The following is a 19,915-nucleotide window of genomic DNA, read 5'->3' on the forward strand; positions in this document are numbered from 1 at the left end:
GCACCAGCACTTTGGAGTCTTTCCCTTAACTGTGTTCCTTGCAGAGGATAAGGATGGACAGGCACGTTGGGAGCTGTTGTTTCTTACCCTGGTGTGTCCTGGTCCCATTCCCTCGCACAGGAAGGTTGTGCTGGGTGACAGGGGCTGCAGGTGGCCCTTACCCTGAGAGTGTGCCGTGGGGCTGGGCTCGTCTTTGCTTGTTTTTCAGGGACGTGGTGGGATTCACAGGAGCAGAGCCCAAATCCCCTCTGTAACCATCTGCTGTGATGGGCCATTGCACCTTTGGGAGTGAGACCTGCAGCGTTCATGGACATCACAGGGCTCAACTTCCCCTGGCTGGAGGCACAGTCCAGTGTCTGTCAGCTGCTTCTCAGGAGGGGACTCAGTGCTATGGCTCAGGAAGACAAACCATGATCTGGGGCAGCTTGTGCCTCAGCACTGGTGTAAAGGTTTACTGGGGTAAACTGATTTGCTGGCAGGGCTCTCTGACACACGCAGGAGTTGGCCAGCAGTGTGGCCAGTGTTGGGAGTGCTGTGATCGGAGCAGGCACCTTGCTGCCCTGGCCTGCTGGAGTCTGTGGTGGGGACATCCTTTTTGTGCCTGCACTGAACCCCAACTCCTACAGCCCCTGTAGGGCTGTTCCCCTGGCTGGTGGGAGCTCCCAGGCAGGGCAGGTGGACCCTTTCATCCCAGTACTGGAACTGGATGGAGAAACACTTGGTGGTGATCAATGAGCATCACAAACTAGGGGTCCCCAGTGCTGGGGGAGGCCCCAGGAGCCTTGAGGTGCCTCTAGGTGATCCACTGGGAGCAGAGCCCTGTGCCTGCTGGCTCTCCCCTTGGATTCCTAGGACAGGATCTAACTATCAGTCTGCCTTGGCAGCAAGGACACTCCTGTGGAGAAGAAGAAGAAAGGGAAGAGGAAAAATGAGGTACCAGCGAACAGTTTGGATTTGGATCAGGATCTGCTGAGCCCATCCGTACAGAGCCCAGAGGAGTCTGCGGAGTCAGCTGACAGCCAGGTATGTCCAAAGCCCTCTGCTGCCAGTGGGGGAAATCCCAGCTGCCTTTGAGTGGGAGAAGAATTGGGCCCCTAGGTGCAGTGGTCAGAGAGCATGTTCAGCAGTGTGGCTCCAAGGCCAGCTTCTGTCAGCCTGAAGTCAGCTGATGGCCCAGGATTAGGTGCACGTCCCTCAGCCTTGAGTGTCCTTCTCTATCATGAGTCTGGGCAGCTCCCCTTTCGTGGCACAGCACAAGGAGGCAGGTTGGCCCTGCAGTCTGGGGAGCTGTATGCTCTGTGTCTCTGCAGGGCTCCTCTGCCTCACACCCTGGGGACTGATGGGGCTGTGTGGGTCAGGATGGAGACCTCGGCACCACGGTGGGGGGTTATCTACAAGGAGAGCCAGTTCTCCTCACCACCTCCGTCCTGCTAGGGCAGGGGGTAGCCTGGACATCCAGCAGCCCTGGGGCTTTCTTTCTGCCTCTCAAGCAAGGAGGAGATACTTGGTCTGCCTGTGTCCCCTGGCACTGCCTTTTTCATCCCGTGTACAGAAACGACGCTCCGGACGGCAGGTGAAGAGGAGGAAGTACAATGAGGACCTGGATTTCAAGGTTGTGGATGATGACGGCGAGACAATCGCTGTGCTGGGAGCTGGGCGAACCTCCGCGCTCTCTGCCTCTACTCTGGCATGGCAGGCGGAGGTAGTGCTGGGTGTGGGATGGGGGGTGTGGGATCTGCCTCATGCAGCGTGTCCCGGGGTGTCAGTGATGATGGTCAGGAAAGTAAGGGCTCCCAGCTCAAGGATGGGGTGAGAGTGTGTCTGTCTGGAAGGGTGCAGGCTGGCTTTGCAGGAACTGTGAGATGGGCAAGAGAGGTGTGCAGGTCTGACTGCTGCCCTCTTGCTGGGAGAACAGGACGTCTGGAACATGTCACATAACTGGACACGTCCCTGAAGAAGTGACCCAATCACTGCCCATGCACACCTTTGGCTCCGGTCTCTGTAGATCCTGTCTATGATTAGTCTATTATTTTGTCTCTGCCAGCTGAGACTTTGTAGGTGCCAGGTCATCATTTTCAGCCCTGGCTGCCCTCCATCAGTGCCTTGGAACAAAGCAATGCCAGCCTGACACTTGCCAGCTGAGCTGATCTGCCGGGCAATGTGGCGGGGACCAGCGGGTGCCACTGCAGTTTGGGCCTTGCTGTCCTGCTGCCTATGCCCACTAGTTCAGTGCTGGCTCATGGTGGGTGCTGGCGGCCCTTTCCTGCCTGCCTGTGACTGTGTGTTGGATTCTGCAGCTCATTCCATTTCTGATCATTAACAAATCTGCCAGATATTAATAACGGTCACTAGTTGTTTTCACAGTGTTCTTGTAACCCTCTGTAGTCCCCTCTTCCCAAAGCTTTGGTGGGTATTAGTCAGCTCTGTTGTTCAGCCATTAGATAAGCTCTGGCCTGATGGTCCATGCCTGGCCTGGACCCACGGGACGTGCTGCGGGTGCTGCTTCAGCTCTGCCTGGGGCTGTGTCCCAGCTGGGCTTCTGGCACTCATCTTTCCAAGTGAGATTTTCAAAGCAGCAGATAGGTATGAGCTGCCACTCTGTTCTCCTCTCAGTTCTGAACTTCCACCTCGGTTTGTCCTGCTCCAGGTGAGTTATTAAGGCTGTTGTCCAGTAGCAGCCAGGCTGGGTGGCTGCTGTGGGGCCTGGCCAGCCTGCACAGCTGGGCCTGCCCATGGCTGCTCCCAGGGTCAGAACTGACCTGGCAGGGCAGGATGTGAGTGCTGCGACTGTGATGCTGCTCTCTCCATGGCCTGGGCTTGCACCTTTCCCCTTGGGCCCTGGCCACAGTCCTCAGAATCTCTGTGGGGTAGTGCAGGGCTCCTCCAGCAGCCTTCAGACAGCAAGCAATGAGCCATGGACCATTGTAAGGGCTGTGGGGCAGTGTGGGAGCTCCAAGCTCCAAGACACTGAAAGTGGCTGTGGTGTGCCCCTGACCATATTCACACAAACCCTTTGTACCAGGCCAGGGTCAAGCAGAGCCCAGCAGTGCCAGGGTGGATGCCTGGGCACAGGGGAAGGGGCACTGCACAGTGTCTGCAGTGGGAGCACCTCTGCACGCTCCCCTCAGCCATGTTACCCTGGCGTGGGTCAGAGCTCCTCAAATAGGGCAGAAATCCCACTCTGGGCCTCAGATGGCTGCTAAGGGCCCAGACAGACCTGCTGTTCCCCTGCTTACTGTGTTGTGGTGCTGGGTCCAGCATCCTGCCCTGCACACAAGGGTAGTGCCAAGGCAGCAGTCAGCCGAGGGCTGAGGATGGAAGGGTTGCTGTGGCCCCGGGCATGGTCTTGGCTTTCCCAGACACTTTCAGGTGAGTGGTGTGGGATGCCCCATGTGTCTGTCCCTCCCCAGCATGCCCTGAGCCATTCTTTGAGAATCTTTCTAGTCTGCAAAGCTTCACCTCAGGACTACTTTGCCTTGGACCAGGTTCTGCCTCCGTCTGAAGGGGATGAACAAAGTCCTTCTCTTTTCTGCTCTGTGCTTTGCTCCTCCTGCTGCTGTACCATCTCCCAGACAGGGCAGAACTGATATTTCTAATGCTCAAGCAAGTTCCATGTTTTTGGTGTGTGTCCTCTCCCGTGAGTCTTCCCGTGCCTCTCCTCTGCAGCACAGACGGCACAAGCCCAGCTCTCTTGTCCCTTGGCATTTGGTGGGGCTGGTCCTGGCACAGATGCAGCCAGGAGAGCCTCCCCCTCCCTGCTCTCAGGGCTGGCAGCAGGGCAGTGTTAGGGCACCTCCAGCGAAGCCCGTGTGCTCAGCGAGAGGGGCTGTGCTGGGAGCCTGGGGTGCCCGCAGAGGGGATCTGCAGCCTCAAGGGGTGATTCCCTCAGGGGAGAGTTGAAGCCTGCAGAGGGAAGGAGGCAGCACTTTGAGCCTGCCAGGAAGAGCTGCATGGACACTGGTAGGGTGAGATGCTGTTGCCTGTGTCCTGAGGCTTTAGGCAGGTGACAGCAACAGAGAGTGCATGTGGCAGGGCTCAAGAGCCCTGCTTTCCTGGGGTCCTCGGGGCCATACAGCACTACGGAGCTGTATAAAGGCCAAGGCATGTCCAAGATCTGGCATGGAGAGTGCCTGGGAGCAGAAACGTGCATGTTTTTCCTTCCTTGGGTCTCAGGGCAGAAGTGCCCAAGTTCCCTCCTCTTTTCTGGGAGAGTTGCCACCCTCTCCAGCTGCCCTGGTGTAGCTGGAAGGACCCATACAGCAAACCCAACAATGCTGTGGCCTGACTTATCCAGGGAGGATGGGCAGAGGGTGAGTGTAGCTGGGCAGGCAGCACTTACACCCTCACACCCAGCAAGGGCTCCCCAGGCACAGCTCTCCCAGCTCCCAGTGCCAGCTCTGTCTGCCCAGCTGGTGGACTGGGAGAGGGGCAAGTAGCTGCTCTGTGATGGGAGGTGCCAGGGCATGTGATGAGCTGGGAAAACAGTTCTCTCCTGTCCCCAGGAGCCTCCTGAGGATGATGCCAATATCATTGAGAAGATCCTTGCCTCCAGGATGGTGCAGAAGGAGGTGAGTGGCAAAGATGTCAGTGGGGCTGGAGGTCCGTGGGCATAGGAGAGACGGGACCTGGCTGCCCTATGCAGCAGGGACATGAGATGTAGCAGCAGTTGGTGCTGCCGTGCTCTTCCTTGCTCTTGCTCTCATGGTGGAGTGCTGGGGTGTGCCCACTTTTCTGGGCCGTGGATCAATGTGGTGCCTCTCCTATCCTGAGTACCAGAAAGCCTCTGGAGAGGAGTCAGGCCTGGGCTTATGCCCAGGAAGTGTTTGAGTCCCCCATGGTCAAGGATGGTCTCACACCATGTTCTCAAGGGCTATTACGCCTCCGGGGCAGCAGCACAAGTGCCTGGCTGTCCTCACCGTCCGTGGGGCTCAGTCCCTGGGGCCTGTGGCCAGGGAGGGGATGGCTGCCTGCACCCAGGTCGCAAAGCACACCTCCCCAGTTTCTGCACAGGCTCTGACTGTTGCTGCCTCTCCTTGGTTTCAGGCTCATCCTGGAGGCCTGGCATTTGAGACGGAGGAGTTCTACGTCAAGTACAGGAACTTGTACGTGTGGTATTGTGATGCTTTTTGCCGGGGCCCTGTGCATGCAGGAGCAAGGACTGTGCGCTCCCACCTCCATCCCATCCCTAGCTGCAGGCCCAGCATCCCTGTTTTCCAGACTCTGTCCTCCTGAGCCAGCCATAGTGGTGGGAAACAGGGAAGCTGCAGCATCTTCAGTGCTTGGTCTTGGCCTGATCCTGTGCCACAGCTTTCCCCAGTTTAGGGTGCCATAGGTGTGGGTTGGGCCTTCTCTGGATCACCAGCAGATCCCTGCTGCTCTGTATGGTGGATGGGATTGAGACCAAAGGCCTTTTGGTCACATTTGGTGACTTTTTTCCTCCCTTACAGCTCCTATCTCCACTGTAAGTGGGCAACTCTGGAGGAGCTGGAGAAGGACCCCAGGATCTCCCAGAAGATAAAGCGCTTCCGGAACAAGCAGGCTCAGATGAAACATATTTTTACAGAGGTGAGAGCAGAGCACGGGGAGCAGCAGTGCACGACCCTGAGCCCAGGGCGGGGGCTGAGCAGGCCAGGAGCTGAGTGCTGCCCCTGACACCTCCCTTCCAAGGCCAGACCAGTTCCTGGGCCAAAGGCACCAGGGCTAAGGCTGAGGGTGTGTGACAGTGCCTGGACACCTGTGGTGTCACTCCCGGAATTATGAGCAGGGTGACAAGTGACACTTGCCAACTACGGAAGCGTTGCTCAATGGGAGGGAGGGCACCATGTGGGTCTGGGGGTGCTTCTGTGGTGGAACAGAGATGCTGTGGGAGAGAGGGAGCTATAAATATCTCAGCTTAGAGCAGCTCCTGCCTGCTCTGCTCTATAAGCAGATTAATCTTGCTTAGTATGAAAGGTGTTCTATAATTTATCTTGGTGCTCCAGAGATAGTTGTTAAATCTCCTCAAACTGCCCCTTACAAGTGTAACTCAGGCCAGTAGGCTATGAAAATTTCTCCATTGTAGCTGGAAAGCTGGGGGCGTGTGTCAGATTTCTCACTCTCAAGTCTGTTTGTGGTCTTTCTCAGGATGCAAAGAAAAAGCATGTGTTGGAATGCACTGTACCACTGACAATTCATCAAGGAGCACATGCTCTTTTCCTGTGACTAACTGGGCTTGGGGAGTTGTGAGCATAGAAGCCTGTTTTTTCTCCTTCCCAACTGCTAGGCCATGTGTCTCTCCGAGGACTACTGCTAGGTGGGGCAAGAGGGAGGCAGAGTCAGAAGCCAAGGGGTCACCCCTTGCAGGAGTGGGGTTCTGTGTATGGCTCTGTGCTGCGGCAATCACAGCTCTGGATGCTGCACATCAGCTGGAGCAGGCAGCTCAGGGCTTGTACCTTGGGGCCAGATAGGCTGGAGAGGACATTCCTGCCTAACAGCAAGGGCAGCATAAAGCCTGTGACTGCTCTAAAGGAAGAGCTTTGCCTTCCTGTGTCCTCCCTGTCCAGAGACAGATGTCTGTACCTGCATCCAGGGCACTTGGTGTGCTGCACACAGCTAGCAGCATCCTGGGGACAGATGCCCTGCAGCTGTTTACTCCTGCCCGCCATCTGGTTCACCCTGGAATCACCTTGAACTTACTCTCCCTTTTTACTGTTTGCTGTCACAGCCTGATGAGGATTTGTTCAACCCGGACTACGTGGAGGTAGATCGAATTCTGGAGGTGGCTCACACGAAGGACCCAGACACTGGGGAGGTGGGTGGCTGTATCACTTTCTTGCCCCTCGGAGGGAGGGAGGGAGACTTGGCAGGAGGCCCAGCCCCACAGTGTGCATTGTGGGTCATCTCAGAGCATGCTGAGCCTTCCCAGCCTTTCCTTGTGCAGCCTGAATTCCTGAGGACCCTTGACACAGGGTAGATGGAGGGCTTCTGACCCTCCCTGTCTCTGAGCCTGACTCTCTGTGCTGCAGGAGGTGACTCACTACCTGGTGAAGTGGTGCTCGCTGCCCTACGAGGAGAGTACCTGGGAGCTGGAGGAGGATGTTGACCCAGGGAAGATTAAAGAGTTTGAAGCCCTCCAGATCCCTCCTGAAATCAAGCACATGGTAACGTACCCAGAGGTAACGTACCCAGTTGGCAGCTCTCTGCCCTGGGCACGGGGACTGGCTGTGTTGTGCCATGGTCCAGCAGTGCTGACCTTGTCCCTGGTGCTGCAGTGCAAGCCCTGTATTCTCCCCTCCGAGTGGGTTAGTTGTCAGGGTCTGAGGGTGGGCTCTGGAGGCCAGGACCTTGCTGTGACTCAGCTGCCAGGGACTGCTCTGAAGTGTGGTCCTGATGCACAGCCTCAGCAGCAGGATCTGGCCTCGCTGGGTGTTGGCCTCTCCCATGGATCTTGCTCCTGCTCTCCCCTCTCAGGAGCGCCCAGCATCTGAGTCCTGGCAGAAACTGGAGAAGTCCCGAGAGTACAAGAACAGCAACCAGCTGCGGGAGTATCAACTGGAGGGAATGAACTGGCTGCTCTTTAACTGGTATAACAGGTGAGGAGGGGCTGGAGGCCTGTGTTCCCAGGAGCAGTCCTGCTAGCAGCAGGCCTTGGTGTGTGCTGTCATGGGAACAGCAGAGCTGGGGAGCAGAGTGGACAAATGGGCCTGACAGAGCAGCCACTGAGTTCTTCAAGTGCTGGAGCTGGCAGGCAGCTACCAGAAAAATTGGGTTTGCTTTAGCTTTGCAACTGAGTCTTTAAGAATGTTTCTCCCTAGAAAATGCTGATGAGTCTTGGAGGTAGTAGGGCTTAACTATGGGTCTAAGATACACCTGATGATTGGTGTTAGCCAGGCTACTGGTGACCCACTGTGTGGCAGGAGGGCAGGAATGTGAATGTTCTCAGCTGCAGCAGGCCATCAGATGCATCTTTCCCTGGCTCTTGCGTACCTGAAGAACAGTATCTTTCATGCTGACTTTGAATCCATGATCTTGCAAGAAGTTGGATGGTCAGGCTTACCCAGGCAGGTTTGGGCCACTATACCAATAGTGGCCAATGTACTCCACCCTCCACGCTGCAGGGTCAGAGAGATGTGAGTAGAAGGGATGTGCCTGACATCCCATCAAGGAGTTGGCGACAGGGTGGCTTTCCAGAGCCACGTTCACCTGACCCTGTCTGTCTCTGCAGGAAGAACTGCATCCTGGCTGATGAGATGGGGCTGGGGAAGACAATCCAGTCAATCACGTTCCTCTCAGAGATATTCCTGATGGGCATTCATGGCCCCTTCCTCATCATCGCTCCTCTCTCCACCATCACGAACTGGGAGCGGGAGTTCCGCACGTGGACGGAGATGAACGCCATCGTGTACCATGGCAGCCAGATCAGCCGCCAGATGATCCAGCAGTACGAGATGGTGTACAGGGACACACAGGTGAGTGGCACACAACAGCATTCCCAGGATGCATCCCCAGCCCTGGCTCCCTTTACTTGGGAAGCATTGAGCTGCCTGAGAAACTTGTTGTCCCCTGGAGAGGGAAAGGTGACCTTTTAAGAACTCTTTGCTGGCGTGGCCTCAGGGTGCAGTATGTGAGTGAACAGCCCCAACTCATGCAGAAGGGGGAAGGTGCAGCAGAGCCCCAGCCACGGTTCTTGTCCAGGCCTATGTGTCTGCTCTGGAGCAGTGTCTAGTTTGGAGACAAAACAGCCTGTGGCTAGCAAGGAGGCTTGCGGGAACCTGCCCAGTGCTCGAGAGAAATTATTCTGGGGAAATCCCAGCTCAGAGCCAGATACTGATACTGTCAGACAGAGGGTCTGACAGTGTCCTGCTGCCCTGCAGGAGTCAAGCTCTGGTTTCTGTCTCTCTAGGGTAACCCTCTCCCTGGGATCTTCAAGTTCCAGGTGGTTATCACCACCTTCGAGATGATCCTTGCTGACTGCCCGGAGCTGAAGAAGATCCAGTGGCGCTGTGTGGTCATTGACGAGGCACATCGCCTGAAGAACAGGAACTGCAAACTCCTGGAGGGGCTGAAGCTCATGGCCCTGGTGAGCATGTCCTGCCTGGGGTTCACCTGGGAGCAGGGTGGGCTGGAGATGCCACTCTCACTGGCTCAGGCCCCATGCCAGCCTGGGGGAAAACCATCCAGGTCGCTAAAGCAGTGCCAGTGAAGGGGGGCCCTTTGATGGACAGGGCACTGGTGCCCTGCAGCTATCACAAACTCCTTCTTACTGAAGTGGAATATTAACCCACAGCAGACCTGGGAGGGAGAGCGTTCTCCTTGAGGGATCACCCAGTCCTCACGTCCCCAGGTCTTGGGGTTGTCTTGACCCCATCTCCTTTCGTTGCACATGATGAACCTCTAATGAAAGCTCCCCCTCGTTCCCAGTGCACAGTCATACCTGCCCCTGCTCAGGCTGGCCCTGGCAGCAGGTCCCTCCTGCCCCTTGGTATGGCATGGCTCTGGGCCATGTTGCTTCTTGTTCTTCCTGAGCCCTGAGGAGGGACATTCTGCCCCCAGCTGCATGGGGGCTTGGGCTCTGTCAGTGTCCCCATCTGGCACCAGCACAGCCCCGCCTGAAGGTCTTGTGCCAGGACTGATGCCTGTTGGCAGTGTGAGATCGAGGTTTTGGCTGTTGTTGCTGCACAGAGCTGGACTGGGACATGTCCAGGGAAACATCCTGGGAGCCACAAGACAGTGTGGTGTGGCTGTGGCTTGATTAGGGCTGTCACCATGCCCAGGGGAGCCTTTCAGCCTGGGTGTGCTCCCAGGTGACCCAGAGTGCTTCTGAGGCTGGAAGACAAAGAGCATTGCACTCTTAGGACACCTTGGACCCAGCCAATGGGTCTGAGCCCTCAACCTCTTTCCTGTGTGTCCCCAGGAGCACAAGGTTCTGCTGACAGGGACTCCCCTGCAGAACTCGGTGGAGGAACTCTTCAGCCTCCTAAATTTCCTGGAGCCACAGCAGTTTCCCTCAGAGACAGCCTTCCTGGAGGAGTTTGGAGACCTGAAGACAGAGGAGCAGGTACCTAGAAGAGTCATGCTGGTGAATGTTGGCATAGGCCACTGGGACACCTGATGACCAAACTAGGCATGCTCTGAGGCATGTGCTTCATGGAAGTGGATAGGGCTCCTCATGGTGGGAGAAGCAAAGTTGTGACAGAGCTCCCAGTGCTGCTTTGGAGAGAGGAGACCAGCCTGTGCCAAGGCAGTAGTCTGTTCCCACCTCTCTCCCTGCTGCCTTTGCACCCTTGGGCAGCATAACTCACCTGCCTCTCCCACCTGGTCTGTCCCTGAAACCAGCAGGAGTGTAGGGGGAATGAGGAGGTTAGTAAGTCAGTTGTCCTTGTCATGTTCCCATGGAGAGCCTTCCTCCAGAGTTCCTCTTGAGTGTGGGTCATGGGAAGCTGCTCAGTCCCTTGGGCTCTCCCGGCTGCCATTTGAATGTGGGAATTGCACAAAGATTGTCATTCTGGGAGAGCAGGCACAGGCATATGAAGCAACCACCACCTGCTGTCCAAACTCTCAGCTCTCCTCCTGCATCAGACACGCAAGGCTGCCAGCAGCAGAAGCATGTGCAGTTCATGGTACAGGACTGGTCACTCACACGCCTGCCCCAAGGATGCCAGCCCTTGAAGTCTTCCTGGCTGGCTGCCGAGCAGCTGCTCCAGGGTCTCTTGTAGTGGGTTCGCAGCCTGGAGGGGCTCCAATGTCGCCTCCACTGTCCCCACGTGTTTGCCATGTCGGGAGGGCAGTGAGTCTCTCTGCTTGCTCTGCAGGTGAAGAAGCTGCAGTCCATCCTGAAGCCCATGATGCTGCGACGGCTGAAGGATGATGTAGAGAAGAATCTGGCACCCAAACAGGAGACCATCATTGAGGTGGAGCTGACCAATATCCAGAAGAAATACTACCGGGCCATCCTGGAGAAGAACTTCTCCTTCCTCTCCAAGGGTGCCAACCAGCACAATATGCCCAACCTCATCAACACCATGATGGAGCTGCGCAAGTGCTGCAATCACCCCTACCTCATCAATGGTGAGGGCTGTGCACAGGAGGTGTGAGGGGACACACTGGTATCACTGCAACATTTACTGCTCACTACCTGCAGAACTTGCCCATCTTGGGGGCCAGCTCAGGCCTTTGTGCCATCTGCTGATGGTGTGGCTGTGAGCCCAGCACAGGGTACAGTGATCTGCCCTGTTGCCCTCCCAAGCAGCCCAGCTCCCTGCAAGAGCTGCTTGCTGATGGGCATCTCAGGGTCTTGTGAGGCTCACTGTGTTTGGGGGTGTTCTGACACAGGACCCTCTTCAGCATCCCAGCCTGACTTGTTCTGCCAAGAGCTGATGCAAGCCCTGAAGTTTAGTCACAGGAATGGAGGGTCTGCTGGAGGTCTCTGGGCAACCTCCCTAGCTCTCACTGCATGGGTTCTGTTCCTTGGGTGCTCCTTTGCTGCTGCCCTGGGTGGGAGGCTGGGGGAGCTGCACTGCCAGCCTCACCAGGAGCTCACATCCCTTTTCACCTGGCAGGGGCAGAGGAGAAGATCCTGGAAGACTTCCGTAAAACACACAGCCCAGAGGCACCAGACTTCCAGCTGCAGGCAATGATCCAGGCAGCCGGGAAGCTGGTGCTCATTGATAAGCTGCTTCCCAAGCTGATCGCTGGTGGGCACAAGGTGCTCATCTTCTCACAGATGGTGCGCTGCCTCGACATCCTGGAAGACTATCTCATCCAGAGGCGGTTAGTACAGGCTCCAGCATTCACCCCAGCTCCTCCACGTCACCTACATGCACTGTAGATAGAGTGGCAACAATGCAGGGTGGGGATTTGGCCATTCCGTGCCCATGTACCAATGGATTGGAGTTACTGGCTACTGCTGGTGGGTGCAGAGACCCCAGAGCTGAGCAGCTCAGACCTGTCCATTCTGCGTAGCCCAGGGCCAGTCCTCGGAGAGACCAGGTGGAAGTAGGTAGGACCCTCGGTCCTGGTTCCCATGAGCCCCATATCCATGCACTATGCATGGAGTTGTGATGATTTTGCTATCATAAGAGGCACAACTTTCAGGAACAGCCAGAGTGCACACAGGCTGATGGGGCCTGAGCCTCCACCTGGGCACGGGTTCTGCCAGTTAGTCTCAGCTGCCTGTGTGCCCACACTCAGCCCAGGGGAAGGAGCAAGAAGGAATTTAAAAGCCACAGCCAGTTCAGGCCCTGCCGTGACGCTGCTCTCCCCTGTCCCCCTCTCGAGCAGGTACACCTACGAGCGCATCGACGGGCGGGTGCGCGGGAACCTGCGCCAGGCTGCCATTGACCGCTTCTGCAAGCCCGACTCGGATCGCTTCGTGTTTCTGCTGTGCACGCGGGCAGGGGGGCTGGGCATCAACCTGACGGCTGCTGACACCTGCATCATCTTCGACTCAGACTGGAACCCACAGAACGACCTGCAGGTAACAGGCCGGGCTGGGCCAGGCTGCTGGGCAGTCCTGTGGCACAGCTCCTGTCGCTGGTGCCAGGAGGGCGGGGCAGGGCAGCGGCTGTGCTGGGCACAGGGTACCATGCTGGGAGAGCTGGCAGGACTGCAGGCAGAGGGGACAGGACACGAGGGAGGTCACGGTGTGGCTCTGAAAGTACAGATGAGCCACAGAGCAGGCAACACTGTGTCCATAGCTGGTGTTGGAGTGGGTGCAGTGTTGTGTGCCTGCATCTGCAGAGAGCCACGGCTCCAGCCTGAGGCCTGTGTCCTTGCCCTGAGGGTGCTGGGATCACCCATTTCTGCTCCACAGCCACGCAGGCTGTGCCAGAGCCAGAGCCCTGCCAGGTCAGCCACAGGCATGGAACGAAGATGCTGTGGTGGGTGGGAGCTGGCTGTGGCTTGGATGGGTGACTGTAGGTGCTGGTGCGGGTGCCACAAGCCACATGGTCCCCATCCTGCTGGGCTCCCTGTGCTGACACTGTGCCCTCTGCTCTCCCAGGCTCAAGCTCGCTGCCACCGGATCGGGCAGAGCAAGGCGGTGAAGGTCTATCGCCTCATCACCAGGAACTCCTACGAGCGGGAGATGTTTGACAAGGCCAGCCTGAAGCTGGGCCTGGATAAGGCTGTGCTGCAGGACATCAACCGCAAGGGCAGCACCAACGGGGTAGGTTGGCTGCCTGAGTGGGGTCAAGCGAGAGCTGCTGCAGGAGAGCTCTCCTCCTCCAAGTGCAAGTCACTGCCAGGTTGGAGCAGAGACTGGGCAGGCTTTGGGGAGGGAGAACCCAGTCCCACACACTCACACTGCTGCTGATAGCCTGACAGGCTATCCCTGCACTGCCACAGGGTTGGGGGACACGTGATGCTGTGTCTGGGGTGGCATGGACTGAAATTCCTGACAGTCCCTCAGGCAGCATTTTGAAGTGACCTCTTTGCTGTAGCAGCAGCAGGTCTGGGTTTGCTTGAGACGTCTCCGTCCTCCTCCTGGAGCAGAGGGAAGAGCCTTCTCCTGCTGTGCAGTGTCAGGGTTGCTGGCCAGGTTGGTGATGCCCCCGTGTTTTTGGCAGGTTCAGCAGCTCTCCAAGATGGAGGTGGAGGACCTGCTGCGGAAGGGTGCCTATGGCGCACTCATGGATGAGGAGGACGAAGGGTCGAAGTTCTGTGAGGAAGACATTGATCAGATCCTCCAGCGCAGGACACAGACCATCACAATCCAGTCCGAGGGCAAGGGCTCCACCTTTGCCAAGGTATGCTGTGCTCCATCAGGAGGGAAGGGGGATTCCCCTTGAGGGGTGGGGGAGGAGGACACACTGGGAGCATGCAGGGCAGTAGCAGTGGGCTGATCTCCTGCCTGTGTGCAGAGACATGTCTGCATGGAGGCCAAGCTCTCCTGTCCCACTGTGCCCAGGAGTGAGACCTTGCTGGGACTCCACAGCAGGTGTGGTCTCCTGTCTCTCTGGTGGTCAGCACAGTGTTGAGGAGGGGACCACCAGCCTGGGTGGATGATGGGAGGCTACCTAGGAGGATTCAGCACTCCCTTTGAAGCTGGCTCAGGTTAGTGAGAGGCAGAGCAGGGCCTGTGCTCCAGGTGCCAGGCAGCATCCAGGTGTGCTCTGTCCCCAGGCTGGAGGTGTGGATGGATGCAGAGCTGCTGTCATGTCCCAGCAAGGTGGAGGTCTTGCTCCTCTCATGGGCTGAGGGCTCCTTACCGTGGCAGCAGACCATGCCCAGAGCTAGACTCTGCCCAGGGCTGTGTGGGCAGGGTCAGGCCTCTCGTCAGGGAGGATGGATGAGTTTAAAGCCTAGATGAGATCCAGACCTGAGCTGGGCTGATCTTACTCATGAACTGAGCTTATTTGATCCGAGTCTGTCACCCGGCCAGACTGGTGCAGCCTCAGTGTGGTGCTTTGACAAGCAGAAATGTGAGTGGAAACCTGAGCCGCCAGTGGTGCAGAAAGGAGCTATGGTACCTTCAGCACAGCCAAGCTCTGTCTCCAGCCTCTCTCTTCTGCTGCCATGAGGCCTGGCTCTGCAGGAAGACCCCCAGAATGGTGGCAGGGTCCAGCTCCTGGGCTGCACGATGCCCAAAGCCAGGTGCTGCTGTGCCATGGGAAGCTGTGTGCGGGGTCTGATGTACCCCCCTGAGAGAGCCCAAGGAGCCAGCTCTGTGCTGTGCTCGTGGCTAGTGTCTGCTGGGGGCTCTAAGGGCCATCTATCCCTCCTCATTTTGCATAGCTCAGACTCTGTTTACAATGGGTCAGGCAGGACTGTAGATCAGAGCGGTTCAGCTCCCTTAGGCGAACAAAGAACCCTCTAGCACATATCAGCTTGGAGTGCAACACCCCACGGCAGTGAGACCGTGTGCTCAGACAGGCGTGGGGGGAGATCTCTGTGTGAGAGAAGGCACATCTCGATGGTGGGTTGCACTCCGTTCACTCTTCTTTCTCTCCCAGGCCAGCTTTGTAGCATCAGGAAACAGAACTGACATTTCCTTAGACGACCCCAACTTCTGGCAGAAGTGGGCCAAGATAGCAGAGCTCGATACAGACGCCAAGAACGAAAAGGTAGGATCCAGTTTGCAGTCTGTGTGCCCTACAACTGATCTGACCACATCACATGGTGTGGTCTCCAGGCAGGAGCTGTGTGTTTCTGCTGGGCTCCTGAAGGGATTGGTGTTGGGCATCAAGAATTACTGCAAGGGAAGACTGACTCACAAGTTAAAGACCCAATTTATGTAGCCACATGTTGGTCTGTGTCTCCCTGATATTCAGGCTGCTCAATCTGTGCTCCCAGCTACTCCCAAGCCTGGCTAAGAGGCAGCAGCTGGGGCAGCATGAGAGGGGAGGAGAGGATGAAGGAACCAGTGCTCACCTGTGAGCCCAGCAGGCTGGTGTGACTGCCTGTCATGGGGCTGTGCAGAGTTCCCCACAGCACAGACAGGCATGAGTGCTGCCTGCTGCCAGCCACATGGGTGCAGGCAGCCCAGGCAGCTGGGGTGGGGCTCCAGCACGGAGCAGTACCAGGACAGTCCCATGCTGCCCTCCAGGTGCCAGCTCTGATCTCCTAGTTCTCCGGCTGTCTCTGCAAGGCCAGAGACCTTCATTAGTGCAAAGGGGTTCCAAGTGGCAGCTCTTGCTGTGGCTGGGGATTGGTGGGGTGAGCGAGGCTCTTTCCACTTTGGGGGATGCTGTGTAACTGTTCCCCAGACTAGCCCAAGTCCGTGTGAGCCCTTGTACCCTGGGCAGAGGATAGCATTTGGCCTCTCAGCTCTGGAGGAGGCCTGGAGAGCTGACTTGAGTTCGTGTGCTCCAGCCCTGGAGCTCACAGTGCTGAGCACATTGTTCCACTGCAGCTCCCAGGCTCCCACCACCCACATCTCGATGGCTTGAGGGCATTGTCCAAACACTTCTTGAGCTCTGGACAGCTTAGGGCCATGACCACTGCCCTGGGGAGCCTGTTCTAGTGCCCAACCACCCTCTGGGGGCAGAAAATTTTCCTAATATCCAGCCTAAACCTCTCCTGACACAGCTCCATGCCATTTGCTATCGTGTCACCAGAGAGCAAAGATTGGTGCCTTCCCCTCTTCTCCCCTCTTGAGGAAGCGAGGGTGGGCTGGTGCTGCTGCCTGTTGGGAGGCAGGAGGGGACAGAGGGGGTCCCACCTCTCTGCTGGCCCTGCTGAGCTGATGTGCTAAGCTGCAGCTCAGGCCTCTGCAGCTGGCTCCAGTGCAGCCCCGGGGCCCTGCCATGATTCCAGCTAAGGCAGCAATGCCATAGAGGTGGTGTTACACAGCAGGAAGGAGGCCCTGTAGCTCTGCAGAGCTCCCTGCTCAAGCAGAAGCAATGGAATGAGACGACTCTGTGTGTGTCTGTGTGTGTGTCTGACGTGCCTGAAATCCAGGCAGACTTAGGTGGCATGGATTTGTTCGACAGGGTGGGGGTAAGGAGGCAGGTACATGCTATTTAATTTCAGATTGCTCCCTCCTGCACCTTCTTGCAATCTGCCTTTCCTCTTCCAGCCCACCTGTCCCCTGACACAAAGATTACACCTCCTTCAGCACAGCACTTGGCACAGGCGGTGCTGGGAGGGCCAGGAGTGACTCAGAGCTGAGTCAGCTGCTGGCTGTCAGCAGTTTGGACCCAGAGGGGCTGATTTTCAGCCCATCGTCATTCAGGCTGAATTTTGTCCTGGCCAGGAGTTGTCTCATGTGTGCAGGCAGAGCTGCAAGCAGGTGATTTGGAGCAGGTATCCCAGTGGGATGGTTAGCCATGGGACTGGCAAGCCAGGAGCCAGAGGTGTGAGCAGAACCAGTGGCAGCGGGGAGAAGAACGTATACAAGTTTTTCTGCCTGTACCTGAGCACGTTCTCTGCTCTGTCCCTCCCAGGAGAGCCTGGTCATCGACAGACCCCGGGTACGGAAGCAAACCAAACACTACAACTCCTTCGAAGAGGACGAGCTGATGGAGTTCTCTGAGCTGGACAGTGACTCGGACGAGCGACCGACGCGCTCGCGGCGCTTTAACGAGAAGACGCGGCGGTACCTGCGGGCTGAGTGCTTCCGCGTGGAGAAGAACCTGCTCATATTTGGGTGAGTCTCACCCCTCCCAGAGACCATGGCCGCAGCCTCCAGCTGGCCCAGTATCTGTGGGCCATTGGCTACCCCAGCCACTTTTTGTCCATCCTGCTTGCAGAGTCCCCTCCTTCCAGCAGTGACCTCCCGGGTGGGACCTGGGCTATCAGCGAATGTTTGGGATGGAAGGAGAGTTAGAGGGACAAAGCATGAGCTGACAGTTGGCACTTCCAGAGTCTGCTCCTGCCTCTGCCCTGTTCTGTCTGGCAGACCTCTCTCCCTCTCTGCTCCTGTTATGTGTGGGAAAAACACCCCTGTCCAGGGGCTAGCAGGGCCATGCCCCTCGGAGAGCTCCTGGAGAGAGGTGCCAGCAAGATCTCTCTTTGCACTGGAGTGTTTACTCTGTGTTCTTGCTGTTTCAGCTGGGGACGCTGGAAAGATATCCTAACCCATGGGCGGTTCAAGTGGCACCTGAATGAGAAGGACATGGAGATGATTTGTCGGGCCTTGCTGGTGTATTGCGTCAAACACTACAAGGGGGATGAGAAGATTAAGAGTTTTATCTGGGATCTCATCACGCCGACGAAGGATGGCCAGAACCAGGCTCTGCAGAATCACTCAGGTATTGCGTGTTCTCTCTGCCATTGCATCTGTACTTGTCACCCTGTGCTAGCCTGTGGGACCAAGGCTGCAAAATTCAAAGCTGATAGAAACAGTCTGCAAGTGGTTGTGCTTGAGCACTGTGATTCTCTCACAGACTTCCATGGACCTGACTTCCACACTGATCGTCAGAGCCAGCAGCAGGGGCTGGCTGAGTGGGGGAGGCTGTTTCCTGTCTCTCAGTGCCATGGCTGGTGCAGAGAGAGCCTTGTGGTGGGAGCAGAGGTGCTTCTAAGTTTTCTCTGGCCTGTGAGTGCTGTCGGGGTTCCCCTGTTTGGTGAGACACTGGGCAGCGAGCTCATGGGGTGCTGGTGACCCTATGAACACATTGGCTGTGATAGGTATGAGGGTACATGTTCCACTCGGAGCCCTGATGTGCCCGGCTGTTCCTTGGAGCCACACAGGACACAGCATGGATGTTGTTCAGGGACTCTGCTTGTGCCTCTGGGCAGCACTGGCAGCTGTGCCAGGGAAAGCTGAGTGTGCGGCTGAGCATCCGTCTCACTCCATCTCTAGCTTATGTTACCCTTTGCCATGGTGCTTGTCCCAGACATACTGATCTTTGGTGCCTGACCCGATGGGTGGAGGTGCAACGTTGGTTTGTCCTGAGACCCCTGCAGAGTCTTCCCCAGGTGATACTGCCTTCTCTCACTGTGTCTAGCAGGACCCTTGTCCCAGGTCTGGCTGTGCCCTCTCTGCTCAGAGACCTCACTTGCTTATTTTCCAGTGTGTGTGAGGTCCATGTGTCACACTACAGATGTCAGATCTGTAATTGCATCTGTGTTCTGTAGGGTGGAGGTTCCCAGTTATCCTCAGCTTCAGACAGGTCACCCAGAGCCTTCCCAGCCCTGCCTTCCTGCTGGCTCTGGCTCTGCTTCCCTAGTGGACACTGCAGATTGGTCCCCCCGCCTGCAGCTCAGTGGCTGCTCTTTGTGGGCTCCCCTAGAGCCCCCCCCCTGCAAACAGGGCCTTTATCTTTCATGCTGTGACCACAGAGTGGGTGCTGGCTCCCTGGATCAGCTTGGAGGGTTGTGATGTGGGACACATGGTCAGGGCCTGCTGTGTGTCAGAGAGCTCTGGCTGCACAGTGCCTGCATCCTGTGGCTCTTGGGACAGAGGAGTGGGGCTGGGGGAGGCTGCGGCGTCCCTGGGGGAGTCAGAGCCCAAAAGCCATGTGCTGCTTGTTCTGCCCTTCTGATCTGTGGCGCAAGGTGAGTAGTGAGGGGGCTGAGGCTCTCCAGACTGCTTTTGGCATCAGGGAGCCAGGCTGAAACCTGGGACTCAGGCGGTAGAGCACAGGGAAGGCTGTTCTGTAGTGGTGCTGCTGCTGAGCCCCAGTTGCGCAGTACTTGGTGCTTAAAACCCGACGTCACCATTTCCTTCTGCCTGGAAATGTCTGGCTGGGACTGCTTGAGAGAGCAGAACAAGAGTCAAAACCAAACCAGCTGGTATGAGTGGGCTTGATTTAGATAATGCCAAGTAACAAACAAGCCATGGTTTCAGTGGAGAGTCAGGATTGCTTGTAGTGCAAGAGCAGCACTAACATTGGATATTGAGCAGAGAGGCGACCAGGAACTTCTGCATCAACTCTTCAGAATGGCTTTTCCCACCTGTGAGACCTCCACATGGTCTTGGCTAGAGGAATGACACCATCCAGCCTGACATCAGGAGCTGGAGGACAGCAGAACCCTGCAGTGCACAGCAGCCTCCCTGGGGAGCCTCAAGTACCATGTCTGGAGAGAGCTGACCAGGCGAAACATGCCCTGGGCCTCCCTGATGTGCAGAAAGCAACAGCAACCTCCAACCCTTGCTAGTGCATCCTGGAGCTGTTCCTTCTCAATCCCTTATCCATGTGACCATGGGGGCTGAGCACAGCACCCAGGCAGCCCAGCTCAGAGCTCTGCTGATCCAGCACCAGGATGCAGCATTTGCCCAAAGGCCAGTTTGGTGTTGGAGATCGGAACCCTGGTGCCCACCTGGTGCCCCACCTCCAGCTTCACCTGGGATGCAACCCTTGTCCTGTCACGGAGCTGCAGACCTTATGCAGGAGTTGAGGACATGGTGATGCTCTCTCTTCTTCAGTGGACCAGACAGATGGGACAGAACTGCTCAGGCACTCTTTCCCCTTCACACATGGGCAGGAGAGGATGTCTGCAGGACCTCCCTCAATAGCAGCTGCCCAGAGAGGCAGCTTATCCCTCTCCAAAG

At 57.0% G+C, this 19,915-nt stretch overlaps 1 protein-coding gene across 14 annotated transcripts in view; it reads left to right on the top strand.

Moving 5' to 3' along the window:
* The window catches only part of CHD6 (chromodomain helicase DNA binding protein 6), an 89,504-nt gene that overhangs the window by 47,147 nt on the left and 22,442 nt on the right, over nt 1-19,915 (top strand). For 12 of the 14 annotated variants that reach the window (XM_064674394.1, XM_064674396.1, XM_064674397.1 and 9 more), the window contains 19 exons: nt 885-1,023; nt 1,553-1,702; nt 4,503-4,568; nt 5,044-5,102; nt 5,448-5,565; nt 6,704-6,790; nt 7,005-7,154; nt 7,450-7,571; nt 8,204-8,447; nt 8,882-9,058; nt 9,893-10,036; nt 10,791-11,046; nt 11,538-11,748; nt 12,259-12,454; nt 12,980-13,144; nt 13,545-13,724; nt 14,931-15,041; nt 16,863-17,065; nt 17,470-17,669. In XM_064674394.1, the coding sequence (XP_064530464.1) occupies nt 885-1,023; nt 1,553-1,702; nt 4,503-4,568; nt 5,044-5,102; nt 5,448-5,565; nt 6,704-6,790; nt 7,005-7,154; nt 7,450-7,571; nt 8,204-8,447; nt 8,882-9,058; nt 9,893-10,036; nt 10,791-11,046; nt 11,538-11,748; nt 12,259-12,454; nt 12,980-13,144; nt 13,545-13,724; nt 14,931-15,041; nt 16,863-17,065; nt 17,470-17,669 (2,978 nt within the window). The remainder of the gene's footprint in view (nt 1-884; nt 1,024-1,552; nt 1,703-4,502; nt 4,569-5,043; nt 5,103-5,447; nt 5,566-6,703; nt 6,791-7,004; nt 7,155-7,449; nt 7,572-8,203; nt 8,448-8,881; nt 9,059-9,892; nt 10,037-10,790; nt 11,047-11,537; nt 11,749-12,258; nt 12,455-12,979; nt 13,145-13,544; nt 13,725-14,930; nt 15,042-16,862; nt 17,066-17,469; nt 17,670-19,915) is intronic. The other 2 variants (XM_064674387.1, XM_064674399.1) reach the window with 1 other exon arrangement.

This window comes from Pseudopipra pipra, chromosome 17 (genome assembly GCF_036250125.1).
Source record: "Pseudopipra pipra isolate bDixPip1 chromosome 17, bDixPip1.hap1, whole genome shotgun sequence".
In the NCBI taxonomy this organism is placed as follows: domain Eukaryota; kingdom Metazoa; phylum Chordata; class Aves; order Passeriformes; family Pipridae; genus Pseudopipra; species Pseudopipra pipra.